General features: G+C 39.0%; 1 protein-coding gene across 3 annotated transcripts; it reads right to left on the reverse strand.

Annotated features, from left to right (window-relative positions):
• Window positions 1-324: 324 nt before the first annotated feature.
• KHDC4 (KH domain containing 4, pre-mRNA splicing factor) lies at window positions 325-18366 on the reverse strand. Of its 3 annotated transcripts, none has more exons than XM_079899956.1 (14): window positions 17131-18366; window positions 16433-16649; window positions 13488-13616; window positions 13054-13133; window positions 11471-11523; window positions 11056-11219; window positions 10075-10286; window positions 9446-9506; window positions 7889-7946; window positions 7394-7647; window positions 5487-5648; window positions 4462-4574; window positions 3125-3216; window positions 325-2194 (listed from the first exon to the last, which is right to left on the reverse strand). In XM_079899956.1, exons 1-14 carry the CDS (start codon window positions 17166-17168, stop codon window positions 1995-1997), a joined length of 1833 nt encoding a protein of 610 aa, XP_079756082.1. In that variant the 5' UTR covers window positions 17169-18366; the 3' UTR covers window positions 325-1994. The 3 variants fall into 3 exon arrangements, 2 of the variants coding, with proteins under 2 accessions (XP_079756082.1, XP_079756083.1); XR_013824257.1 differs by having other exon boundaries at window positions 2144-2194; window positions 4462-4546; XM_079899957.1 differs by having other exon boundaries at window positions 2055-3216; window positions 4462-4546.
• Window positions 18367-18718: the final 352 nt, after the last annotated feature.

An 18718-nucleotide genomic window follows, 5' to 3' on the forward strand; every position in this document is an offset into this window, starting at 1 on the left:
CTCACCGCCAAGGGCCTTGGGAGAGTAGCATATTCAGGACGTGCCCATAAAGGCGTTAAAACAATTATTAACACAAAAGTCAAATAAGTATGTGATAAGCGACACACAAGGGGCCTCTAGAATAACAACTTACCCAGTACTGTTGAAGATTAAAAAAAAAAAAATTTGGCCAAATGAATGTGGAAACAGGAAACGGGAACCCACCAAATCCTCCCCCAAAACAGGACCAAGATCAAGTTTAAGGCTTAACAGCAGAAAAACCAAATTTCCCCAAAGGGACAAGGACAATGACTTGGGCTCTTAAAAACAGAATCAGGTCTCAAAGATAAAGTTCTAGTTAGACTAATCAGATTTCTGCACATATTTTAAACAAATGTAAACGAAAGATATTTAAAAATTAGGGTGTTTTTGGTTTTGTTTTTAACAAATGTATTGATACTACCCTCCGGCAGGAAATGATAATTCAAGAGTTTTCAGGGGTCCTTAAATTAAATACAGCAATAAATGAAGGCACTATCAACTATATTCACCTCTAGGTAGCACACATAAATACCAGAAGGAACTTCACACAGGGAAGTTTTTCTGTTGCAACTTCTGCTCACCCTTCTTCCTTTTTAAGCATGTTTTCCCAAGAATAACTTGTATTTCCTTTAAAAATATTTCCTTCACTCAGTCCCTTTACAAACCATGTTCAATAAAGGGGGGGCTAGGATATCAAAGTGGAAAACATCCATCACAAAAATCCTTTACATTTTCATTTTGACTTTCAAGGGTTTACTTTGGAAAGTCATAAAACTCTTGGAACTACATGCAAACTTTTGGGTCCACGTATGTATTTTTCTGATGGGGCTATGATATCATTATGCTATGCGTAAAAAAGTTTATGAATTTTAGCGTATGGATGGGTTGTAGAAGAAAGAACAGAGAAACCACAAGCAGAATATTTATACATTTATTTATAATGAAATTATGGTCTAAATATTTACAACATATAGGAAACCAGAGGATACGTTTATACAAAGCCAGCCTGCAAAGTATTCAAATGTGCAAAAATGACAGTTCGGTATCTCAAACTACTCCTGGTTCAGCAGACTAGCTCCTTCACTTTCACACATCAATATTTGATACAAAAAAGTTCTTTTGGCAAAACCTGTAATGCCAAGAAAAAGGACAAGTTGCAATTTCAGTCACTAAGTCCACCATTCTATTGCAAGCAGTCAAATCTCTCTATTTTAGCTGCAACCAGTTCTGAGAGAGACAGACCACTGGGTTTCATTTCTGTGATGAGTTCTGACCAGCTTTTGATCAAGTAGTTGCCTCTGACCCAGCTGAAGACAATGAGCTTAGACGGGCAATAAAAACAGCAACGGCTATCTGAGACAAGAATGCCTGAAGGTGCCAGCTTTGGATCATCCCAATGGAAAAAAAAACCTTCACTATCCCAGGATCCAGCTATATCCAACAGTTTTAAATTAGTAAAACCACATTTTCCAAAACAAAGAATCCAAAAATGAAACAGGGATGAAGAGGTTCTTAGATTTAAGTACTGAAAGGATGGATGGTCTTAAAATCATTTCCCCACTAATAAATAGTAAGGCTTTGTATGTAACCAGTTATTATCAAAATTCACAAAACAGTAGTAAAATACAAATAAAACTTGCTTTACGTCAGAATAGGGGCTATTCATTTGGAAAAGGCTGGACCAGGTAAAGGGTATACTGGAATGACCCTGTTGAACAAGCACATTTCACCAACTGTTAAAAAGCTTCTGAGACAAATTTGTGATTCTAAGTAAATTTTAACAGATGCTATGCCACGGCAGAAATAAGGATGTTTTAAAAAGAATGCAACCCCTTTAAGAAAGGGGACACTCATCTCTGACTTCTGCAAAGGTCCAAGATGGTTCCCAGTACAGGCCCCAGAGTCTTGTTAAATCAAATGCATGCATTATTGCTAAAGAGTCACCAAGGCTCAAAACTCTGCTCCACTGTTGCCTATGGAGCCATCCAGAATGGCATCTGTTGTTTAGCTCGTGGTTGTGATGAAGGGTACTGATATCCCAAACTCCAGCCCTGTGGAAAACTACTTGCATTTTTATGACCTCCGTGTTCCTCCTCTTCGTCAGATGAATCTGCAGCATAAGCCACCAAGCCAAATCCCTTCTCTGTAGTTTTCATCTTCTTGACTGGATAATCTAGAAGAGAGAAAAACAACCCCAACCCCATTCCCCGCCAAGAAAAAAAAAAAAAAAAAAGATAATACCATAAATTCGTTAATTAAAAAAAAGATGTTAATTGTAAGTGGTTAATTGGACACCATTTTGAGGTCACAGGGTCAACGGTCACCCAAAAACGTTGAAGATCACACGAAAAACAGCACCAGCATCAGCAAATGTGAATCCACCAGAACCATGTAAGAAAGCAGAGAAAGAAAAAAGAAACACACACACACACACACAAAAAAAAAAAAAAAAAGAAAGAAAAAAGAAAAAAAAAGGAAAGTTAGCAAGTGAGTCTCTGGAGGCTGATATTTCACCTTTTAAAGAGTTAAAAGAAAAGAAGAAAAGAAAAAAAATGTATTTTCTTCTGTTCATTTTTATTATGACTACAGGCAAAGAACAAAAATAATCCCATTTATGGACCTCTCCAGGATTTAGAGTTCTGGGATACTAAGAAGCAACATTTTTAAAAACAGCCACTGGCTGACCATTCCCAACCAATAAATAGAGTTATAAGGGGAGATGTGGCTCAGCTCCCAACACAAAGAAAAATCTTTAAGTCTGTATCAGATTATCTCCAGGTATTCAAAACAACAAAGGCAACAAAATTTTGAAATGACCTACCAATCATTACTTTTTCCTAGGGTTTTAATGTCACTGATGCTATGTATAAAATATAAGTCGACTGACTCTTTTCTAGACACACGTCGGTTGAAAATAAAAGGCTGTGTAACTATATGCTGTCCTTATAAATAAAAAAAAAAAGTATTCTCATTAGCCAGTAGATTACAGAGGTTGGATTAAACATCTGAATGAGTCACACCTGAATGAACATCAGGTTAGAAAACCAATAGTTTAAGACCAGTCTTAGCCATTCCCTTGCTCCCCCAGCTACACCTTACTCACCATGACTCCCTGTTAAAGTCCCAGACCCATTCCTTTCATCAGATTCTGTTTTTATTCCAGTCACTGGAAAGGCTGGTGGAGGCATCAACTGCCTGTTAAAAGAAAAAGTTAAATAATTTTTCAGACAAATTCAAACAATTTCAACATCTCCAGTAGATAAGAAGTAGAATGACAATATAGTCTGCAGGTAATCTTTCAAGTTCAGTTTAACTATTAACTTCAACCCTTTCCACCTGACTCCCCTACTCTTCAAGCTGTTATCAAGTTGTAAGATTAGGAAATTCCCTGGCAGTCCAGTGGTTAGGACTCCACACTTCCACTGCCAGGGGCCCGGGTTCCATCCCTAGTCAGGGAACTAAGATCCCGCAAGCTGAGCAGTGCGGCCAAAAAAAAAAAAAAAAAGTAAGATTATAAGGATATAATAGAATGAATTATATGAATGAAATAGATACAACAGAGAACTATATTTAATATTATGTAATAACCTATAAGGAAAAAGAATCTGAAAAAAAAAATAGGTATGTAGGTATACACAACTGAATCACTTTGCTGTACACCTGAAAATTAACACAACATTGTAAATCAACTACACTTCAAAAAACAAAAAAGTCAAAATAAAGAAGAAAAAAAAATGAGATCTTTCCAATGCAAATTATCTCTGTCATGACCTGAAAGTAATTGTGTTAACTGTTTGATTTGTATGGATATGTCTTTGTATACTTTCAATTACATGTAAAACATGGTCTGTCCATTAAGGGAATTTGCCGGTCACGTTACATATTTCTAGGCAGTTTATAAAATGATGCACCAAGAATTAAAGTATGATATTCTCACTTAAGAAATGAAAAAAAATAGATATAACAGAATGAATGAATAAGACAGAATGAACTGTTGTGATAAGTCAGCTCCATCTTATGAAGGCTAACATAATATAGGAAAGGAGAATTCAAGCACTGGATGGCAGGCTGGACTCCCATCCAAGCACCTGCATCAGTGATATTCTATGATTCTAAGTAGCAAAAATGGTGTAACACTTCTTTTACTGTCTGTCCTTAGGAAAGTGTCTAAGACTCAGACAATAAAAGTAAAGGAAGATAGGTGAATAATCAAATACTGAATTATTCAAGGCTGAGTATAACTGCTTCTAAGACTGTGTAAGGGATATCATATTTTCCATTACTGCATCAATTACAACAAACAGGAGCCTCTTTGATCCAAATGATTTCATTCCAGTTTCAGAACATGGAAGCTCATAGCAACAATCATTATGCACATTAATAGTACAAAAAAATGACATCTGAATGTATTCATATATAATTATGTTACAACCAACCTACCTGTCCCTCTCTCGCTCTTTGCCTGAGGAACTTGCCGGCTTCGATCCTGCACCTTCAATCTCATTCTGACCGGAGAAGCCTGTACCTAAATTAGTCATATGAATGGGTCCATGCTATGAGCAGAAAAATACAGTGGCATTAGCAAATCTACAACTGCTGTATTGACTTTAGCTCCTTAATGTAACTGTCAAGTGCTTCATCTTTCTGATAAATTGCAGTAAGCTGCACTACATAGTTCTTTGGCATTTGGAGTGTAACTATAGTTTGAGTAGAGACTGTTATTTTTCTCTGTAGGACTTGGTTAGGGATGTTGTGACTCACTATGCTATGTCTGTGTTTTCAACTACCTATGACTTAACTGGTTTGTATAAATCTAGTTATAAACTACAAAAATGCTCCAAAGTTTGTTTCAAAGAATGCTTCAAGGATTCTGGCAAAAAGGTGCTTCTCCTGATAAAACAAAATTGCACCGAAATTATATATTTTAATAATCTTAAAAAAACTCATTAGTGAATGACTACGTACATGCACAGAATCACTGCATTTCTGGCTATCTATTTTAGGGGTGTAGGAATTGGAGAAAGACATCATCCTCTTTTTTAGGAGGGAAAAAGAGAACACTAAGTTGAAAGCCAAGGTTTTAAATACAAACCATATACTGGTAGAATAACAGTTCTTCCCTACACATTTCACTACAAGCTATCAGAGGCTTTCAAGAGTCTGCTGTATAAAGAGGAAGTGCAGAATTCTACAGAACTTCCAGATGCTAGTCATAGGAGACTTCTCTCTAGGCGGAGAGCTTTGTACTCTCTTATCACACTGACCCCAAAGACAAAACCCACCCAAAGGGAATCACTCTTGCTTTAAATTAATCCCCAAGGATAAACACCTAATCTAAATGGATTCCAGAAAGCAGAAATCCCAGTACTGGGAGGACAGTGGATACAGATGTGAATTTATCTTTCTTTAAAGGGAGAATACAGTAAGATAAGATGAGGAAAGTAAGACAGGATATTTTATTTAACCTGGTATCCAAGAAGTCCAGATTCTCGTTCATCTGGTAGTTCCTCTGTGAATCGCCTCTTCTGTGCCTGAGGTTGACTTGGGAGTGGGGGCGGGGGCGGGGGGCCAGCAGGCAAGGCAGTTTTGACAGGAGCAGCAGGAATAAAAGGCCCACTCATCGGACTCTGGGACCAAAACAAACCAAGGAGGAAAAAAGTGTGAGAATGTCCAACTAACAAGTAACTAAAGGATGATTAAAATATACTTTAATGATCAGTATATTTCATATGAATCCTTCATCTTCTGGTCCTAAGTTTCCTTCATGTATAATGTGGTAACAGTATCACCTAGTCTTCCTACCTTCATGGTAGGAAAACATGAAACTGACAAACTCAATAGCGCTTTGAACTCTCAGGAAAAACCTGATGCACATTTTTGGCCATTAGGAGCAAACATGATCATTAACAAACAATAGATACTCCAGCCACTTACTTAGTTCAGAAGTTCTCAAACAAGAACATTCTCTTATTTAAAGCCCTTTAATCAATGTGATTAGCTCTTTCTGGATCATAAATGCTGCTAATGCTTGTGGCAAAGGCAACTTCATCTATCACTTCCATGGGTAAGCTGTTATGTCAAGAGCAAGTCTAATGTTTTAAGAGGTTGTTCCCAAAAGGAAAAGATAGATATATTAGAGAAAACAAGCACTTCTAAAACAAAAACTCTCATTAGTAACAGCTAATATTTATTGACTGCTTACTTAACCCTTGCAACTCTTCGAGATATGATCATTATGTCCATTTTGCATATAAGGAAAACCAAAGCCTGGATAGACTAAGTTCTAACCCAAGATCACATAGCTCAAAAATGGGGAAGCATCACGGACCCTGCAAGTCTATCTCTAAACCCCAACTCTTACCCACTTCGTCATACTGCTTCCTAATTACAAAAGGATGTGGCTCAAAGCTGCAGAACTATAGCTATGCCTAAATATAAAAGTCATAAAATAATTATGACTAGGGGACCACAAACAGAAGTGAGTTCGGAAGCCCATCTTTGGTTTCACACTGTACAACCCCCTTCAGTGCTCACAGCCCACTGGTAAGGAGGCTGGGCAATGGTTCGAGGCTGCAATTTACTCTGGCATGGGTACACTATGAGAGGCCCACAGAGGACCCGCCATAAATCCATTACCATGCTTCCATTAGTCTCTCCCCTGCCTTTAAGAAGGACTGTACATAATCTAGATGAGCTGGCTACTGACTTTTTCCCTAAAATTCTAGTTTCTTACCTAGCTTCAGAAATATATACCAGCATTTATAATCCTTGAGTTTGGAAAGTACATTATCTCTTGGCCTAGGAATACTTGTATATGGTATAATATTTCTTCTAAGATTAGTAAATCAGTTCCAATCATTTAGATGAGTGCAGTACGCCAGCCTTTCTCCATGAGAACTTTCCTAACACTGCAAGGCCAGGGACAGGCAAACTATGGTTCTGGCCTACCTATTTTTGTAAATCAAGTTTTACTGGAACCCAACCATGCTCATTCATTTGGTATTGTCTGCGGCAGCTTTTGCACTACAGCAACAAGAGTGCAGTAGTTATGACAGAGACTGTATGGTCCACAAAGCCTAAAATATTTACCATCCAGCCCTTCATAGAAAGCTTGGCATCTCTTGCTCTAAAGTTGTATTTGGTGGCAAGAGTTATGAAACTGACTGCAAACTTTAGGATGAATACACACATGTACACACTACTCCAAAGTATTCAGGTAATTTGGTGGTAGGAACACAGGAAAAAGACAATAGGTAAAAAAAATACGTCACATTCCATATTACTTCTAAATAATACCACCAGCTTTCCACCCGTTCCCTGCCCCAATTTTTCCTAATTCAACGGTCTAATGTATCATATCCTGGCATCCTACCTGTCCAGTGCTAGCTGGAGGCTGCACTTGTGTTATCGGGTATTGTGTTGGCACAGGTGGAACTCCAGTAGGTAATGCTGGCAAGACTCCAGGTGCCAAAGAAACAGCTGGTGGCACTATGCTTGGTACTCCGTAGGGAGGTTGAACTGGCTGCTGAGGAGGGGGAACAACAGGGTAACCAGACTGATAGCCATTGGATGGATAATATGGTGGCTGAGGAGGGACACTACTTATAGCAGAGGGTTGTGTATAGCCTGAGGGGGAAGAAAAAAAGTGTTTAATCAGCTGCAGCAGAATGAGACATTTTCGCTGAATATTAAACTTAATCTCTAGGGAAGAAAACTACTGAGGCACAAATGGCTTTCCAAATTACCCTAAGTTAAAGGGAACATTATTAGTGCCCTGGCACAGTTAATCTAGCCTCAAGTATCATATTTTATACATCAATATCACTAGCAAAATATTTTTTAGTTGAACACTTCAAGACATACACACCTGGTAAAGGTACAGCAGTATTAATCTGATTCACAAATCTAGAGTATTCAGCATGAACCTGAAAGTGAAGGGAAAACAAATCAATACGGAACAGACCCAATTCACTGAGTATGTATAAGGATATATAATTCTAAGATCAAAGCAATTAGGAATTAAAACATTTCCACTGATGTTTCAATCAAATTTAGACTTCTTTAATCTAAATTTTAATAAGGCACACCTATAAATTACTAGGCCAGGTTTTGGGAACCAGGGGCATGGACATCAGGAGCATCCTAACTCCCCCCCTCCCACAAACTGACCCAATTCTGGGGTACGAAATCATTCAGAGAGCCACAGAAACTAAGCAGTCAGGAAATTTCTAAGTTGTCTGTATAACTGTAGAGAAGTCATTCATTCTTTTATTAACTGGGTAATTTGCCCTCAAGGAGCTCATGGTTTAATGAAGGTTTAGTACTTCCCCTGTCCAGTTCTTTATTATAAGCATCTAAGTCCAACTTCAAGTGGCAACAAAGAAAAAGAAGGGGAATGGTCAAGGAAGTTATATGGTACAAGGGTGGTAAATCAGGTCACCCCACAAAAGCAAAGAAAACAATAGCTTCTTCCCAAAAAGATTAACACCAAATACCTTAACCAAATAACACAAGGTTGAACATATTCAACCACCAAAGCTGATTTCCTTTAGATGCTATAAAAACAGCCCTATGGTTTAACTTCTGGTTATTTGATTATAGAATAAAAAGAATGGATAATTAAACCAATTATCCCAAAGGAATTGCTAATTGGTTTTAAATTATTATAGCTCCACCCTTACTTTAGCTAAAGCTACTATTAAATTTGGAATGTGCATCATAAACAACTTGACTGGGATTAATAGTAGTATTTAAATAACTGACAACAATGAGATTTTATGACTCTATATACTAGAAATTTCATACTGAAATAGCTCCTGAAGAAGAAATGCAAGCCAACTGTGACCCTGGCTAGGGGAGTTTGACTTCCTTATAGAGAATATTAGTTGCCAGAATAATGTAGAGGTTTGGATAGTGTTGTTCCCAACCACCACCAAATTCTTGTCTGCCCAGAACCTTGGAATATGACCTCAATTGGAAACAAGGTTTTGCAGATGGAGATCATTAAGATGCAGTCACACTGGATTAGGGTGGGCCCTAAAACCAATGACAGTTATCCTTACAAGAAGAGATAGACACAGAGATACAGGGAAGAAGGCCAGGTGAAGATGGAGGCAGAGTTATGCTGACACAAGGCTAAGAATGCCAAGGACTGCAGGTAATCATAAGAAGCTAGCAGAGAGGAATGGGATGGATTCTCCCTCAGAGCATTCAGAAGGAACCACCCTGCCCACATCTTGATTTTGGACTTCTGGCTTCCTGAACTACGAGAGAATAAACATCTGTTGTTTTAAGTCACCCAGTTTGTGGTAATTTGATATGGCAGGCCTAAGAAACTAATACAGGTAGAAAAACAGCTAAGACACACAGTCCAAAATGGCAGTAGATCTCCTAGATGAGTTTCAGACAGATAAATACAACTCACTGTTTGCAAGAGATTCTCACAGAGCTTCTTGGCAGCAGCCAGGCCTTCTGGTTTGGGATGACTGCAAAGACATAAGAACCAAGAAATTTGAAGGGGAGAAAGAGAAAAGATACAGAATTCTGCTTCCACTTTGTATGCTGTTTTATAAATGTAATATATTCAATATAGCACAAATCTAAGTTTCTGAAAATCACGAAATAGGAACACAAAAATTAAGTCATTTAAGCCCTTCAAGATATACCTAATATCGTTACCCAAACGTTATTGGTCTCCTTCTCTGAGTTATGGTACTTCTTGATATAAAGAAAAGATATTTGAAGGTCATTAAAATTACTATAAGATGTATTAATACTCTCATAGGTTTAAATGAAAGTTATTTTAGGCTTATCACAGCTCATTTTATGATCACAGACCCTTATAAAACCCAAGGATTTGAATACTAAAAAAACCAATTCCACCTCTTAATTCAGTTTTTATTAACTAATTACAAAGTGATTACTGCTATATTTACTTAAGTTCCTTATGTTATTACTTATTAAGCCCATTTTCTCTTGCTCCTTTTGAATCATTCCTGCCTGTACTGATCAGCTGACAAGTATCCAAATATCTTCAGTCCCATCCATCCATACCTGATGTAAATGTACATAGGTTCAAAAGCTTCTCGGCCAGATGCTGGCTCAATGCAGCCTGAACCTTTCCCTCGCAGGAAGACTTTGGCACCCGTTTCAATCTGAATGTGCTGCAAATAGGAGCAGCCTGGACCTTCCACTTTCTCCTTGACGTTAAAAGTGGGCACAGCATGTTCTAGACCCACGAATAATTTATCTTGAACATAATGCATCTGTAGAAGAATAGAATACCTCAAATTAAACAGAGAATACATAATTAAAACCTAATCTTGAAAATTATTATGCAAAATACTTTAATCCTCCAGATACTTTCAATCACTTCCAGGATAAACACCCCCCTATAATTTCTACCATGAGTCTAAAAAATAAACCCTATCAAGTAGCTTAATTTAAATGCAAACTACATATTCCACGGATATTCCTACAACATTAACACCTTACTCTGTTCAGTGAAATCTATTTAAGAGGTGAAAACCCAAGATTCAATACTGAGTAAGCATACCTATTTACCCCAACTGATGTAAGTTAACAAGAAACAGCAAAGACAGTCTACTGTAAAACTGGACTAAAATGTTGGGTAGTACAGTCAGCCCTGGGATGTTCTCCAATAAGGGCTGCTCTCTCCAACCCTTTTTTTCTAGGAGGATTGTATCAGCAGAGTCTTGCTTCATCAGACTCAGCCTTCTTAGTCCTCCAGTTGCCATCAAGTTTACAAATTTAAATCAAACCACTAACTTCAAAATGTACAGCGTGTGTACTCTTTGATCTATCAATCCCTTTTCTAGAATGTGTCAGTATAAAGAGATGTGTGTTCAGAAGTTCACTACCCCTCAGAAACCTAAATGGTCCATTAATAGGATATCAACGGTGGTAACTTTCAGATTGGAATTTCAGGTTTTTCTTCATACTTTCTGTAGTATTTGGCATGTATCATTTTTACAGAAATGATAACGCTGTTAATGATCTCTCCACAAAACATACCCCTGACTGGAAGGGAGGCTTCTGGCTAACAGCTGGAGACAGCTGTGCAATGGGCGCTGGCTGGTGATAGACAGTGACTGTTGCACCGTTAAAAGTTGGACTTGTCCCTGTTGCAGCTTTGACCACCCCATTGGTAATAATTTCTTTGATTCGGTTTACAGCTCCTAGGGAAAAACACAGATAGTAAGATACTATACTAAAGAAATGAACGAACTGACTAGTATCCAATGGTAAACACAGGCCAATGCTCAACTACACATGTTTTAATCCGTTTTATAGATTCCCCAAGCACATTCATGACTAGTTCATAAAGAAGAGTTAGAACAGCCATCAGGAACAAATAGTTTGCCAACTTATTACATATAATACTTTGCCCTTAACAAAAAACAGTAGGTGAGCCAAAAACATTACTTACTGTCCACTAATTCCCGTGTCTGGCCCTGAACATGAAGATATAATGGACGATCCCTATAAAGAGAAATATAAAATGATGATCCCAAACTGGTCACAAACAAAGGAGCCAAATGGGTCACCAAATCTAATTTGTAATGTTTCACAAAGTTTCCAAGTAAGTAAAAGAGACTATATACACGAAAATGGCTGTTGCTAGTTAATTTCTAAGAACATGGTTTTACAGCTGGGGAATGAATAAACTTTGTTGGTTGCTTAAAGTTAATGGGCCCACACAGGGATCAAATATGCTCTTATGGGCTCATGAACATTAGCCTCCAGTCAACTGGATAACCCAATGTTTGAGAAGACAATTCTTTTTTGTTGGCTGTCTAATAAGTTACAGACAAACGCGCTCTTGGCTATCCAAACTAATGAGACAAGAGTGATGGTGGCATATAGATACATTTCTTTAAAAGCTCGCACCCGGGACTTCCCTGATGGCACAGTGGTTAAGAATATGCCTGCCAATGCAGGGGACATAGGTTCGAGCCCTGGTCCAGGAAGATCTCACATGCCACAGAGCAACTAAGCCCATGCACCACTGAGCCTGTGTTCTAGAGCCCGCGAGCCACAACTACTGAGCCCGCGTGCCACAACTACTGAGGCCTGTGCGCCTAGAGCCCGTGCTCCGCAACAAAAGAAGCCACCACAATGAGAAGCCCATGCACCACAATGAAGAGTAGCCCCCCGCTCACCGCAACTAGAGAAAGCCCATGCGCAGCAACAAAGACCCAACACAGCCAATCAATCAATCAATTTATACAATAAATAAATAAAATTAAAATAAAGGCCCACACCCAACTGAGAAGACTCTTTAGATTCTAAACATAAAGTGGCTTAGATTCAGATTGTGATTATAATAACGAAGAAAGTGATCACTAACCATAGAGTTAATAAAAAGCAGTAGGTAAAATATAACCGTGTTTAAAGACAAAAAAGTTCAAAACAGCAACCCTCCATATGCAAAGTTAAAATATAGTCTTGTTTGGGGTGGGGAGCAAATTTTGCCTCCTAATTATATTTAGTTTAAACCAATGTGAAAAATGTTGCACTGCCTGAATACCTGCCCTCAAAAACTGAATAATGGAAGTAACGAAACTAAACTGAGATGAAACCTTTACATGGATAACCTACAACGTATAATCATCATAGAGGCAATAAGGAATTTGATAAAAGGATTTTTCTAAAAGGGAGATTATGGCAAAGTAGGAACCCATTTGTTGGGGGAAATATTTCCATAGGGAAAAAGTTTAGAAACGTATACATTAAACGTTAACAATTATTATCTTCTTTTACACTTTACTGTAACTTATTTCCTCCAATAAAACCATTAATTGTGAAGTAAAAAACCAAAGAGCAAGAGGAAAGAAAATAGCTGCTAACACTTAACATCTGTTTGAGACGTCCCAAATTTTGCTATAAAGCGCGTGTGTGTGTACAGCTACTAACCAAACATATACACATATTCCCTACGAATGAAAAATATGAAGCTAATGTGAGTCCTATGTCCAACCTTTCCCCAAAGTACAGGATATGCATACACACCCTGGTCCTACTTTGGCCTTCTCCTCAGTTGTCATGAACCTCCCTCGAGTTGACACTGCAGCCCCACTAAGTCGGCTGATCTAAAAAGGAAACATTCTATTAAAAAGATGATGTGGCAACTGAGTTCAATGACAGGTAGCAGGATAGATTTTCCCCATTAATTCACTCCACCAATAGGCAGGAATAAGTTCTCTCCTATTATCTGAAACTTTGATTCCATTGTTTTGTACTCAAACTAACTCAAGGAATTCACCCATATCTGTTTCCTTAACTTCACTAAGAAGTTCTTCCACAGTTAAACCCAATCCTGACTTCGCAGACGACGACCCAAATCCACTAATAAAAATCTGACTCCTGTTTGTGTTTAAAGGCCTTGTTTTCCCGAAACTACATCCACCCACCACCTTCCCCAAAGAGGCCCGACATCTCCACACCTCATCTTGAGTCTGTCCTCGGGTCAGCAAGTTCCTACACGTGAGAGGCACATCATTGATCTCCACTTCAGCCACCACCAGGTCATCCTTGCTTTTATTACTAGTTAGGCCTTTGCCAGGGGCTTGAAGCTACAAAAAGAGAAATTAGATTAAAAAGTTTATATGATGAAATAAATATCTCTTTGTTGTCCAATTTGAAACTACCCTTGCCCAAGTGCCATCACCTCCTTACTGTTCCCTTGCCTGCCTGCAAACACACCTGGAAATACTCCTTGGTCATTCTTCATAAATGAAATAAAAAGCAAACAAAACCTCACAAAAATAACATCAAGTACAGTCAATTTACTTGAAGGCCATCATCAGATTTCTCTGTAACCTTGGCCGTGTGTGCATTTTTATGACCATGTAATTACAGAAACGTTATGGAATAGAAGCTGCAATCTCCAAAAGGAAAATTAAAGGGCCAAGTTATGATGCTTTACTGCTCAGTTAGATAGCTACACGTGTAGTAAAATATAGGGTAGGGTAGAGTCCATGCACAACATGAGTCCAACAACTCATACATCTCATTTGTATAATGGGAAGTTGCCTTTGTGCCAACGGTAGAGTCACAACACAACAAATTCAACTAATTCCATCCTTACAGTGACCTCAAATTGTATCTAATTCACATCCCTTTACTCTCTATTAAGGAAGAACAGAAGAGAACGAATGAAAAGCCGAGTAAGATCCTAAAACCTGATCTGTTTTCTCTCACTTTAAACTACAGACAAATCCACAATATTGTAAGTCAACTATGCTTCAATAAAAAATAATAAAATGGAAAAAAAAATGCTGTACAGCAGAAATTAGCACAACATTGTAAATCAACTATACTTCAATTAAAAAAAAAAGAAAAAGAAACTACAGGGAATCCCCTGGTGGTCCAGTGATTAGGACTCCGTGCTCTCACTGGTGAGGGCCCGGGTTCAATCCCTGGTTGGGGAACTAAGATCCCACAAGCTGTGCAGCACAGCCAAAAAAAATAATAATAAAATAAACTATAGGCAACTCCAGATAGCTGGATCTGAGTGTTATCTGAAAAAATTTTAACCTCAAGATGGCCCTCCCCAACCTTTAGTTACCCTGGACAGCACAAGGAAGGTAAGATACAGATTATTTATTTGTTCATTAGGTACATTTTCTAAATGTGGAGGCAAACTAAACAAACTCAACAATATCTCTTTTCATTTGTTTAGCCCCTTTCAGAATGCATTTACACATCTTATCTCACTGAATCCTTATGGCCACCTTTAAAGGTACATATCAGTGTTGTCCAACAGAACTTTCTGTTTTCTACTTGCCAGTCTGATATGGGTGCCACTACCCACATGTCTATCGAGCACTTGAAATGTGGCTAACGTGACCAAGGAACTAAATCTTAAAATTTACAACCAGTAACTGGGGATTCTGGGTTTCAAACCTAGGAATTCTGATTCTAAATCCAATATTTATGCACCATGCTACCTCCTGTTGAGTTCAATTACCATTTTAGAGATTACTTTTTAGAGAAAAAGTGAGTCTAAATGATTAACATCTGTATTAAGAATTTTAACATTCAAGTATCCATTCTGTCAGTGTGCTTTTAGTATTTCCTTCTAGACCTTAGAAAGAGAAAACTGACTCACACGATCTTTTCAAACCATAAAAATACAATGAATAACAAACTTCCAATTCACTAAAAGTTTTCACCAAATCCACAGAACTTGAACATTAAAGCATCCAGACAGGTGCCTACTGATAAACGATGTTGATGTTATCTACTGGTAAACTGGAAGGCCGACGAATTGCATTTTCTTTCTTTTTTTCCCCCAGCTTTACTGAGGTACAACTGACAAAAATATACGTTTAAAGTGTACAACTTTATGTCTTGATATATGTATACAATGTGAAATAATCACCACAAACATACTAATTAACATATCCATCACTTCACATGAATTGCATTTTCAAACACAGAACTCATCTCTTCCCAGGTACCATGGAAGGCAATTTTAATTTAAGCCAAAATAATTTTTTTCAAAGTATAACTACAGTGGAATGGGCTGTCTTGGAACACACTTAATTCTCCAACTCCAGAGGCTTTCAAACAAAAGCTAAACACCCAACTGTCCAAGGTGACTCTGAAGTCAGACATCTGTGCCTACCATTTACAGATCTAGGACAGTTACTTTCTATTCATGAGCCTAATTTTCCTTATCTATAAAGTGGTGACGATACTGCATTCCATAAAATTGTTGTAAGGATTTTTTAAGCGCAAAGCATGCATTCTAGCAATACAAATGGAACTGTACTATTTATCCTGTAGGAAGATTCTTGCATTCTATGGCAAGGTAAATTAAAGGCTTCAAAGTTCAGATCCATTCTAGTTGTAAGATTCTAATAATAACAGGGATTTTATAAAATGACCAAATAATTTCCTCAATTTGTACGAAAACAGCAAAACAACCCGTATATAAATTACTCATTTTTAGTTTATGTTTAACTGCGCTTTAGTTAGGCAGTTAGGCAGTCATTAGAAATTTGAATCTACAGCTTCTAATTAGACGTGACATTTTAAAGCTCACATGATTTACCTGAATTTCTCTTTTGACTTCAGGGAAAATGTGCATGTTATCAAAAAACATATCACATCATTGCTTTAGATGAATATACAGAACTTAAGCTGAACTACGTGAACATAGACAAAACAAGCTTTTTGGTCCATAAATGTAATCAGCCCAATCAAAACTGTCTCCTAAAAACAAATAACAAGATATCATCAAATATGTTCCAAAACTAAGTACTCTTTAAATTACTGTATCGCTGTTTTCTCCTTCCATAAATGCAAATTATTGAGAATTACAAGATTACAAAATAACCCCCATTAAAATTGCAATTAGCAGAATCCCCTCAACTTCAAATACCTTCTCAGCAGCATTCTGAGTTGGTTTCAGCTTTCCTTTGGCCATAAGCATGGCATTGATCTTGGCAGCCACAGCAGCAGCAGCATCCAAGGCTCCAGAGGGAGCAGCGGTGGAGCCCCCCGGGCTTCCCCCACCGCTGGTAACCTCCCCACCTGGGGTCGCTGGTGGCAGAAAGAGAAGGGGGGCTGGAGCTGGTTGGTCCCATTTGCTGCGGCGCCTACGGAAGTAAAAGGAAAATACTGGGCTCCACCAAAGCTTTCATTTATATTTTTCTCCCCTTACTACGCCTTAGCATCCCATTTTCCCTCTATCATGTTCCCTCTGCAACTTCGAATCTCCTGTAGGAGCTGAAATTACCATCTCTCCTTAAATAGAAAACTATTACAACATTTTCCCAGGGTCTCCTTCCTTTCTATTCCGTCGCCCCCATGAAAAGATTCCACTCTGTCCTATATGCCCTCGTTTTCGCCTTCCCCTTGTCTAGTCCTTTCCGAAGTCCGTGCTTCCCTCCTCTCTCTGATCCCCGCTGGCCTTTTTCAGGGGCTCCGGGCCTGCTCACCACCCTTCTCAAGAGTCCGGCCCTCCAATATGTACACTTCCCAACTAAGCGCCCCTCCACCCATACGCTGCTTCCCATGATCCCTCCGCCTCTCCTACGCCCCATGCTCCCTGCGATGCCCTCTCCCGCGGAGCTTTACCCGCCGGCTCCAGGATGTGTCGCGCTCCCCGCGGACATGGCGACCGGCTCTGATCAACCACCCGCCAACTACTCCGCTACCACCTTCCCGTCACTTCCGCCCCAACGCCCTTACGCAAAACCTCTTCCGGTCGTGAGGAAAAGCGGTTCCGGTGTAAACGTCTATTCCGATTGGACTCTCGTTGATTTCGAGGCGTCTGGCGTTCTGTGAGACAGGGTGTGACCTTCCGGCTTGCGCCTTGCCCTTGCAAAAGATGGCTGCTAAATCTGGTATTTAGGAGGAATTGGGACAAGGAGAATCCATCTTTGTTGTGGGCAAGTTGGTAGCCTAGAAGACAATACGCATGAGTCAGAGAATTAAACAGGTTTTCCTGTTTAATTTTCAGTCATGTTCGTGTGGAGTCCCAGCCTCTTGCTTGGGAGAACGCTTTCCCACGAGTTTTTCGAACTTCACGTTTCAGTTAGCTGTTTAGGAAAAAGGAAACGATTCGTCCCAAAGGTCATTCGAAGAATTTCTCTCTCTTTTTTTTTTTCATTTCTATGCGCCTAGCGCTGTTTTAAGAGCAGGGCACATAAAGACGAGCAAGCCGCGGTCTTGCCTTTCTGGCAGTTACAATGTGGCGGGGTAGCCCTGCGGGTAAATACATGGAATAGGGTTGTAAAATAAGCAGAGGCGGAGAAGATATAGTGCTCAACTTGGAGCTTATACGCAGGTATTTGAAAGAAACGGAAGTTAAACGTGCGGGTGAGGGCTGGAGAAATGATCCAGCGTAGGTTATGAAACACCGTTTTCCGGCTTTCTCCCTACTTAACGGTTGAACTGTCCGAGAGTGGGGCGGGATCCGGAATGCCCTTGGATGCAATCTGAGTTAATTCTGAAAGCCAGAGATTTCCAACATGCAGGGTATCTTGGAGCAGCAAGGAGTCTCTACTGAGTAAATAAAATACAATGCTATTTTTCAAATAAGTACATTCTGATAGGATTAACAGAATACAAATTCATTTAAAAGCCAAGTTTATAGTGTTTTCCCTTCAGCATTTTATAAATAAATGTCCCTTCCATACAAACGCCACCTTTATCGTATATGAAATTATATATATAATATTTCTGAATTCTTTTCTATTGCATGAGTCTACTTTTTCCTTTGCTGTAATGCTTTTTTTTTTTCTTTTTTTTTTTTTGCGGTACGCGGGCCTCTCACTGTTGTGGCCTCTCCCGTTGCGCAGCACAGGCTCCGGACGCGCAGGCTCAGCGGCCACGGCTCACGGGCCCAGCCGCTCCGCGGCATGTGGGATCTTCTCGGACCGGGGCACGAACCCGCGTCCCCTGCATCGGCAGGCGGACTCTCAACCACTGCGCCACCAGGGAAGCCCGCTGTAATGCTTTTATAACAATAATTTTACACCTACTTTAATATCTGTTAGGGCAAGTGGATACACCTACATTTCTTTGCTTATTCTGACAGGTGTATTTTTCCAAATGAATTTAAGATTAAAAAACGTTGTTTTCCCTTTGTGTTGTCTCCCCAAACTACAGTGTTGTTGGGATTATGACAAAAATTACATTGTGTTTACTTTTTTCCTTTTTT

Source organism: Stenella coeruleoalba (assembly GCF_951394435.1).
Source record: "Stenella coeruleoalba genome assembly, chromosome: 1".
NCBI lineage: Eukaryota > Metazoa > Chordata > Mammalia > Artiodactyla > Delphinidae > Stenella > Stenella coeruleoalba.